This window comes from Coturnix japonica, chromosome 5 (genome assembly GCF_001577835.2).
Source record: "Coturnix japonica isolate 7356 chromosome 5, Coturnix japonica 2.1, whole genome shotgun sequence".
Classification (NCBI taxonomy): Eukaryota; Metazoa; Chordata; class Aves; order Galliformes; family Phasianidae; genus Coturnix; species Coturnix japonica.
Genome location: NC_029520.1, coordinates 27,518,051 through 27,528,151, shown reverse-complemented (window position 1 = coordinate 27,528,151; position 10,101 = coordinate 27,518,051). Strand labels below are relative to the sequence as shown.

At 41.8% G+C, this 10,101-nt stretch overlaps 1 protein-coding gene across 1 annotated transcript; it reads right to left on the bottom strand.

Annotated features, from left to right (window-relative positions):
* Window positions 1-1,899: 1,899 nt before the first annotated feature.
* Window positions 1,900-10,090, bottom strand: EIF2S1 (eukaryotic translation initiation factor 2 subunit alpha). The gene is made up of 8 exons (XM_015864760.2): window positions 9,980-10,090; window positions 8,042-8,283; window positions 7,034-7,113; window positions 6,104-6,255; window positions 4,415-4,521; window positions 3,627-3,724; window positions 2,740-2,883; window positions 1,900-2,433 (listed from the first exon to the last, which is right to left on the bottom strand). Exons 2-8 carry the CDS (start codon window positions 8,280-8,282, stop codon window positions 2,308-2,310), a joined length of 948 nt encoding a protein of 315 aa, XP_015720246.1. The 5' UTR covers window position 8,283; window positions 9,980-10,090; the 3' UTR covers window positions 1,900-2,307.
* Window positions 10,091-10,101: the final 11 nt, after the last annotated feature.

The window sequence follows — 10,101 nt, the reverse complement described above, 5'->3', positions numbered from 1 at the left end:
CAACTCAAAAGCAGGGAACCCACTGTGAAGTGAGCAGGTTCTCCTGTACTCTGCTTGCCTCTGTAGATCCCAGTTCGCTCTTCAGACTGCCTGGAGCAACGCAGTGAGCTTGATGGACACCCAGAGGATCAGTTTATCTCGCAGGTATGTGGCATTTACAAAGGCATCAATTCAGGCATTAACTGAAAGTATAGGCACTGTTCATACAAGCAGGCACTCAAAGATGCTACCAGCGCTGAATCAAGGAAAAGAAGCCATGAATCAAGGTAGCAACAGTACATGAATACTGCATTTGTTTCCCTGACCAGCACACCTTATGTAAGTGGCTCCAGGAATACCATGTTCCTGCACACCGTATTTGAGGTTTGCCTTCACGTTGTTCAGCTTGTTACTGCAGGCAGCCCGTAACCAGGTGGGGAAGGTAATTCCACGCTGGCAAGGACAGGCAGGAGCTTGCAGAGAGCTCTGGCTCAGACAGTGATCTCAGAATTACACAACAACCAGCCCTAGTCCAAGTTCTGAGTGAGCGAGCACTTCTTTTTTCCAGCACGCAGACCACACACAGCCCTGCGGATGTATCTCGGCAAAATTACCACTAACAATGAATGCTATCATCAAATTAATAAAGAATGGTGAAGAAAAAGCTCCCCCCTGGCTGGTCACCAAAGCAGGTTCCACAGCAAGTAGTTTCAATAAACAAGAGCCTTTGCTTACTCTAACACTTGGAAGCATTTCTTTGATACTTGGGATATTTGTAATACGCATGTATCCATCCCTCCCATCGGTACCTCCCGTTTAGTCCCCCAACAAGCAAAGGACGAGGAGAACCCACACAAAGGACTTCCCCCATTGCATGCTCTACAATTCCCATTGCATATTATAACGTGAACAATATCATGTTGGGGGATTATGTATTTGGAGGTTTTTCCAAACAGCTTCTTAAAACACTAAGACTTTGCCCCCTGGTGTAGGGTGCCATCAAATCTTTAGTTCCTTGAGTGGATTAGGGATGAAATAAGACCAAAGCCAGCTCAGATCTAGCAGGCAGCAAAGTTGCTAATGAACAGCAGGAACACATGACCTCACATTCTACAAAGATTTTCACACACAAAGCCCACGACAATTACCAAAGTGCTTGGTAGGCAAACACACACATACCAAATAGACCAGCTGAGACAGAAGGAAATGCAAGTGCCAAGGATCCTCAGCTCAGCAGGCTACCCAAGGCACTGACATGTAAACCAATGCAGCAGAATGTAGCTGAGCTCTCAGTGCTGCCTCAGTTACATTGCTGACAGCCCTACACCAGCCACCTCTGAGCTCCTTCCAGCTACCACAACACATCCAGCCAGTTATAACAAAGCCCATCTATTGATACAGTGAAACAGCTCCTGTAGGCACACTAATAACACCATCCCTTGGTAACACTCTCACAGGTAAGGCTGGCTCATTTTCAATGCCATTTTTCACAGCACTACTTCAGCATACAGATCACAGGAAGGTATTTTACTTCTCACTGTAAACTAGATTTAGCACATGTGGAATTGGAAGGTCATACAACAGTTGGCTCAGAATAGACAGTGCTGTATTCTGAAGTATAAGTTCATTAAAGCTCCTGCTATATTCACATACAGGAACAAAGTAACTATGTATCTGCTATCAACTATAATTATTGAAGTTGTAACGTGCTATATACAAAGCCTACAAGTTCTGAGCCCCTAAAAGTAGAAGAAAAATACTCTTCTAAAGGAATCTGCATCAACAAACTTGTAAAAAACAAACCACGATCACACTAATTCTTGCCTTGATTTAAAACAAAGAAGCCCTTTTCAGCATTAGAGGGGAATCACCAAGTGATGACAGCACCCCAAGCAATTTAACAAAAGATTAAAAAAAACCTTCAGGTTACATAGCCCAGAACTTTATTGGATATTCGCTCAAATACATCCTCAATAGAACTGCTCGACCTGTTTGGTTTTCGTGCTTCTAGAAAACATCATTAACTGAGCTGCAATCGCCAATCTGGAATTGTTACATATGTAAATGTTAAACATAGAGCTGCAGCCTCCCTCTGGTCATGAGATTTGTGTCTTGAATATGTCTTGGCACCTTCCTTTTGAAGGATTCAATTTGTAAGTTGCTGCATCAAGTGTTACTCTGGAGATGCTTTATTGGTCTTTTTAAACCAGTAACATACTTCAAGTATTTGCATTTGAAGTTTTCAATACTGGAAACATTTAGTTCAGAGTGTTTGCAGTGGGGTCTCTAATTTTTCATATGCTTTCTCTTCTAAATATCCCAGAGTATTTAGTCTTCAGTTTTCGCTTCCATTTCCTCAGCATCATCGTCTCCATCCACTTCAGCATTTTCCCTCTCCAGTCTTTCCAACTGCCTTGCAAGCTCAGTCTCATCTGTGTCAGTGACCACTTTAGGCTGAAATAGAAACACAACCAAAAAAGAACATGTGAAAAACAATTGATTAAGAAAATTATGGTTGGTGGTTCTGATTCTGGATCATGAGACAAAACGAGTATCCAGAGATTGTTCAATAAAACCCAAGAAACAGAATTTCTGCTCATTTGATTATTTAAGGAATACTGAACTTTATGCTTCAATTATTTTTTTTCCAAGTTTCCTGATGTCTTTTGCTCAAACTTCTCCCAGTGCTGTGGATCTTACTCTACTTACAAAATATTAGGAAGTAAATCAGTTACGTTGTAGAATGCAAAGTGTTCTCACCTCCATCTGCACATTGAAGACTCCTCTCTTCTCCTCAATTTTCTCTTTAATGACAGCCATAGCTTGATTCAGAACAGAGAGCCCTTCAGTTCTCTCCAGTGTTGTAGTAGTCATCACATACCGAGGAGGGGCTATCAGATTGATCTATTGCGCATCATAGGGAGGAAAAGAAATCCAAATAAACAACAGTAAAACATGCTCAGTAGAAGAAAAGAAACACTTCCCCATCAGAAAAGCTCCTTCTGAAATCATACATGACTTGGAATGAAAGAGCATGCACAAAAAACCCACACAGACTGTTTAATTTCTGGTACAAAAGCCAATTATTCCTACCTATTATGTTCATTTAGACAAATGCTATGCTGAGAATACCAACTCCCACACCATTAAAGCAGTCTGTCGCTAATCTTTCAATTAGAAGACTGTGACAACCAACAGACGGTTATCTTATTTCTTTTTTTTTTTTAAGACAAGTGGATGAGTACATTCTTTCTTTTGTTACAAGAAATCGTTTTACATACGTGGACAAAATATTCCTTTTCTTACACAGTCTTGTTTCTGAAAATAAAGCTTTTTGCTTCTTACCTGCTACAAGGCTACGTAAAGGAACACTAAGTATTTAATATGCAGATACTACACATTAATTAATTGAAGAGAATAAAAACAGCTTCTTGAACTTGGAATGAACTTGAAAAGCCACAGCACAGTCACTGGAACAACAGGGACCTCACAGCAGAAAGGAAGTCTTGTGCATGTGCTAGACAGGGGAACTATGAAGCAAGAACATGGCTTCCCTCAGCTGTGTGACTGTGACAACTGCATAGTACTGACAACTCAGGGCGTTAGAAAACTTTGCTTTGGATTTCACCATTAAGACAGACACTTACTTTAATGGGCATGTTCTCTGTGGAACAGTTCAAGCCTGCTCTCAGAGCTTCTTTCACTGCATCTATGCCTTCATAACCATAACATGCAACCTCGATATCTAGGACAGATCAAAACAAAAAGTTATCAGAAGCCGCAGAAACTTTAAAACTTCTTTTTTTAAAACCTAAGCTTTAATAAAGCTTCTTAGCAACCAACATTTATTCACAGCGGTTCCCTCAATACCTTCCAAAACATTTTACACTGTGCTTTGAAAATCCTAGATATGAAATTATGCACCCATATTCACTCAGAATCACAGAATGACCTGGGTTGGAAGGGACCTCAAGGATCATGAAGCTCCAACCCCCCTGCCTGGCAGGGCCACCAAATTTCCACGTTTACTAGATCAGGTTGCCCAGGGCCCCGTCCAGCCTGGCCTTGAACACCTCCAGGGATGGGGCATCCACAACCTCCCTGGGCAGCCTGTTCCAGGACCTCACTACTCTCCTAGTAAAGAACTTCCCCCTGACACTGACTGCATTATACATTAAACCTATGTCTGTGTCCCAACGAATCTGCATGTGGAGAGTGGGAGCAGCGGGAAAGCCAGTCCACCTTGGACTTTGAGTCAGGATTGATACAGACATTCTGCTATTACTTCTCAATGAAGACAGCTTAATTCTAAAAGATCAGCTTCCCTCAAAAGTCAGCACTACAAGCCTCTAGTTTGAAATGAGTTTATAGTTAACAAGATACAACCTACTTAAAGTGTCAAAATCTATTCAGTAATGATCTGGAAAGAACTCACCAGCTCGGATTTTGACTGCTTGTGGAGTCAGACGTCTGTTGATATTGTCAATCAATACACGCCTCTCTTCCTCTGTGAGATCCAGGCTATCCAGGATGGCAGGGTCTCTGAACCAAGACAAGAAACAGTACAAAAGTTGTAACGAAGAGGGATGTGACACAACATGAACCTCTGATATTACTCCAATGTTCTTATGCATAATTGTGTCAATCTATTAAGAAAGAAAACACATAAATTCCTTAAGAGGCCACTGAAATACTAGAAGAAAATAAAATCATCTGTTTACAGTGTACTTTAGAAAGGAAGCACTTAAAGCAGATAGTTTACTTAGTCTGCCTCTTTCCTTTGTCTAAGAAATCAACAACTAAAAAAGCCAGTAACGTCTTCTGCCTTGTACAGTACAAGAGTAGAGCAAGAAACACATCTAATTGCTTGCCATTTATGCTCTTTCCAATGCAGAGATAAACTCACAGTGAACATGAGGTTTTCGAGTTTTCAGCTCCTTGTGCAAAGAAAAGATTCCCATCTTTCTACAAAGTAGCACGTCATTCTTTAGTAATTTTAACAGTAACTGGATCACAGGCAGATACTTATCTGTTGGCTACATTCACAGCTAAAGAAAGGATAAAATTCTTTCCCAAGCTGTCATTTCTCTTTATTGCCATATTAGCTTCATCCCAAATCTCTCTGAAATAAGAAAACAAAAAAGCTCCTCATCTAAGGCCTGTAGCTGTTTTCTCTTAGCTATAACAACAAATGATTTTAAGCTCATGAAACATACTTCCAAGAGCCCTGCTTCTTAGACTCAGTATTTTCTACAATCTCATCACTGCCATCTAGTGTCAAGTTGATGTTCCTCTCAAGGGTTTAGGTGCTATAAAAAGTAAACCGGAAACATTTATTGAAAAATTGATTTTGTTGACAATTTTATTACAGAATCTTTAGAGGGAAACCATATGGCTTCATTCTGAAAGTAAATTAAAGTACCACAAATATTAATAACAAGCAGTCTTGGTGCATACTCCCTTAGAATCACTGTTTCCAACTCTTCTGTTTGTAATTCCATTTCTAAACTCATCATCCCATTTTCATTCTTTAAGTTTGGACATGCAAGGAGCTAAAAAACAAATTTGCTGCATTTATAAAAGAAAAATTCTGCTGATGACAGAAAAATGAGCTGTGAGCTGAAATTCCTTCAGACAGAACTGGATATGATAAGAACACCTGACTCACTCTAAGAACAGGTATGTTCTGACAGAAACCAATATTAGTGCTGCTGCTTCTACTAGAAATGTTACAAGTTCATCTGTAGTCACATAAATCTCCTCAGTGTTTGCACTGTTTCTCTTAAACACATTCTTCTGTGAGTACCTCAAAATCATCCATACCAAATTCCATTATTGCTTCTAGAAAACTGGGTTAGGCAGAATTGGATATTCAAAGGCAGATAAAAAGAAAAGAACTCTTGAGTCCTTTTTTTCCTCAAGAGCACTGGAAACTTGAAGAAAGTAGTGACAGAGATATCTACAGTAGGCAACTGGAAGACTGATATCAAGAATCACTACGTGTCCTTAACCAGAACATCCTTCTCAACTGACTGACCCTTCAAAAATAAAGAAGTATCTATTCCAGAAAAAGGCACCTTGCCATTATGAAATAAATCTCTACAGACAGAAAATATGTTCTTACGAGACTGCATGCTTGAATGCATCATAAGCACCATATCCCGGTCTTTTGTACTTGTCATCAAACACCCAGGCAGTCCTCTGGAACAGACTCTCAAGCTGCTCATCCTTCGTGTACTCCAACACCTCAGCAACGTGGCGAAGAATGCTGTACACCTTCAACACAAGCGGGATGGTAAAAAACCCCAGAAATGAAATATTCCCACTCTCACACTGTTACATAATGACCAATTCCTACTCAGTTTGTGCAGCATAAAACTGACTTCTACAGATGACAACCCAGACCCCAAATAGTTGAGAAAAACACTGTAAAAAATATCAGTTGTTCAGTGTTTGGACTCTAAATACTACATGAGGTTGTAATACAATATTTCCCTATATTTAGAAATTAATAACAGTTCTAAGTGCCCACAAAACATCAAAACCACTTTATTAGTCTAAACTTCTGCTGTGCAATTACAAAGACAAAATAATTCTCCCAGCTGAAGTATTATCAAGTTGTTAAAGCCTCGGTATACTCATACACACAAAAAAGCCAGTCAAATTAACAAATAAGAGTAAGCATTCTTCTCAGAAACTTAAGATTACAAAGCAGTAAGTGAGATGCCATGCCTTAAGCTATCTGGATCCTTCTCCACTAAAATCTGCCTGGTGTGTTAAATGAGGATATGCTTCTGGATTTCTACCTTTTAAATATCACCCTTTTAATACAGATTTTCAACTGTCACCTTATTTATCTATTTATTAACTAACAACCAGTTTATCACAGCACTCAGACAGACTGGTTATATACTGCTTGGGAAATGACAATCAGAATACGCCTAATGAATGAGAATATGACTTTCTTTTTCGTGCTATGTTTTATCTATATACTTTGGTAATTCAGGAAAGAAAACAGCAGCACACAGTGCCAGAATACAGAAAAGTAACTTACAGTCTTTGATTTTGTGAATTTATCTTCGCATTTGATTGCCTCCTCTGGAGAAACTCTTCTTTTTGACAAGTCAATATAACCTACCAGGGAAAAATCGTTTTGGAATTGTCAGACACTGCACAAACCAAGTCTAACTGCTTCAGGGGAAAGGTGGAACAAATCCTCTGGCTCAAGACTTGCCCACTGCCTACACTATCCCTATCAGTTGCTAAAGAAAGTAACAATACTCAAGCTTAAATGATTTTAAGCAAATCATGATCATGATTCAGGTAACAACTTATTCTTTCAACTGAAAATGCTTACAACAGAGAAACTGTTCTATCACATGCTTGTAGGTTTGTGCCTTTAGAATAGCTTCCCTCCCAGCTCAGAAGAAATTTGCACAGTATTTCATCAATTTGTGATCCCCTTTTGATGTCACTGCACACAGGTTTGGCAAAAACCACACTAGCGTACAAAGAACCAAGTATGAAAACCATGTCCCAAATAGAAAATATATTCAAATAAATCTTTAAAGTCAAAGGTTTCCTGTTCAGAACACAGGAAAAGATCAAGTCTGCACAATCTCAATTTGTGACCTTCTACAGAAGGCATATAATTATTACATACGTGTGATCTATTTTATAGCCAAGATTCAATACAGTTATTGTGGCACAGGACAGACTGCAAGCATTACATTCTACTACTACATTAGATGACTTTCCTCTCTTCAGTCAGGACTTAGAATCTGCACAGATATCAGACAGGAGCTCCACTACAGTCTGTTGACCAAACACTGAGCTGGCGAGCACCCATTTAAGCAAATCTTGGGCGATGTGACTGACCTTCATTAACCCAATTACCAAAGGGAAAAACTATCATACACATCAGATGGTAGGATGGTCTATTTAGATTAAGTGCCTCACACAAAGAACTCCTGGCTAAACTACTCACGCTTAAGCACCCCAGTATGTCTGCATTTCTCTTTATGAATCCAATCGTGATACAGCCCATAGTATCCCCAAATACCTTTCTCTTTGTCAACTCTGATAACCACAACACATTCATTCCTTCCGATGCGGATGAGTTTGTTTATGGAACGAATACGTCTCCTGGACAGCTCGCTGAGAAGGATCATGCCTTCGATGTTGTTGTATTCTAACAGGCTGACGTAAGCACCCATTTCAGCAATGGATCGAACGTTGACCATCACTACATCTTCCACCTCTGGAAACTTGTGCTGGTAGAACCTACAGCTTAGTGCTGGCATTCTGGAATGTGAACAGAAAGAAACAAAGGTTATTTATTTCAGAGTACATCACTGCCTTCTCCTATAGAAGCATTAAAAAGCAGCAAAGACAAGTGAGGATAGAGAGGAACACTAACACTAGAATGAGTGAATTAGGATAAGGCTTAGGTAGCGTATAGTTAGGTTTTAACAGACAGGCTATAGATCACTTAGTACTTTAAAATGAGCACAACCTTTTTCTAACAAGGAAAAGTTTGCCACCCAGACTTTATTATCCACGTAGCAATCCAATACAGAGGAGACTTCAAGTGGTGAAAAGAAGGCACTGCACCCTTACATTCATCCAGTTCACAAGATAATAAAGTTGGAAACCAGGTTTTAGCAACAGGAGGACATGGGAAAGATGAAACTTACAATGTTTCTATACACACTGCTAGGCAGCATGTGAAAGGCTGAGAAAGCAAAAAGTAGAGCAAAGCTACTCCTCTACTAAGAAGGAAAAAGAAACACAAAAGAAAACCTAACATGTAGGCAACCAGGAGGAAAAAATAAATACATTGAAAAACAAAGCAGAATTCCTTTACTGTTACTATACTTGAAAAAACCACAGCATTACCATTTCATAACCACATAGCAACAAAAAGGAATGCTTAACCTGCTTCGCCTCCATGATGAGGGTAGCAATGCATGCACTCATCTCTGCTAACCAGGTGAGTCTCGCTCCTTCTGCCTACACCTGAATGCTTCATTCAGAAACTAAGAATTTGAGAAGCAGGAGCCCACCACGCTGAGCCGGACACACAACTCCTCCAGGAAGTTTGTTTTGTCACCACATCACGGAGCTGCTCAGAGCTTTAGGGCAGCAGTGCCAGAGCTTTCCAGCTACTGTGAGCTGGCAATTATATTAAGATGGTAATGCCACCTGCTACATAAAACACAGCCACACCATACAAAAGGCTGTATTATTAGTTTCATTTTTAACATTCTGAAAGTGGATACAGACTAGCAGAGCAACTACAGAAATGCTGGACCTTTCAGATAACTCCGAATATAATCTGAAACCTGAAAACAAAAACCACTGCTAAGAGTAAACCCCAATGTTTCACAGTTCACTTTTCTATTCCATCAAACGCAGTAAGCAAAGGCAGACTAAGCGCTCTGCATTTGTTTCTCTCCTCAGACACGAGCGCTTGGTGTTGGCCCCGTACGGGAAGGGCCTCAGCCCCAACGTTGGAAACGATCTCCCCTCCCAGGAGGCTTCAAAGGCTGGATGGGACTTTAGGGCAACCTGGTCCAGAGGGAAGGGACCCTGCCTCAAACAGGGGGTTGGAACTACACGATCCTCAAGGTCCCTTCCAACCCAAGCCACTCTATAATTCTATGACTCTCTGATCTTCCCACGCCGCAGAAATGCTGATGCTGAGCGTTAACCCCGCCCGGTGCACAGGCTGCAGTAGGAGCCGGCAAAACGAGACCGGCTTCTGCCCGGCCTCCACGTAACAACGCGGGGACGGAGCAGGGCCCGGGGACGGCAGCGCGGCCTGCAGGTCAACAGCACCGGGGCCGGGCCCGGCCGCTGGGGCCGGGACAGGGCGGGAGGAGCCGGCGGCAGAGCCACGCGGGGGGCCGGGCCCGGCCTCGGCCACGCCGCACTCGTGCCGAGCCGCCCGCTCCCGAACCACGGCGGCCCATCGCAGGGCGAGCAGAGCGGCCGTTACCTGGCGACGGCCGACACGTCCCGCTCCGCGCTACCGCCCCGGCCTCCCTCGCTGCCCCCGCCGCCTCAGCGTGCGCCGACCCGCCTCGCACCGCAGCGCCCGCTGGGAAACCGAACCCCTCC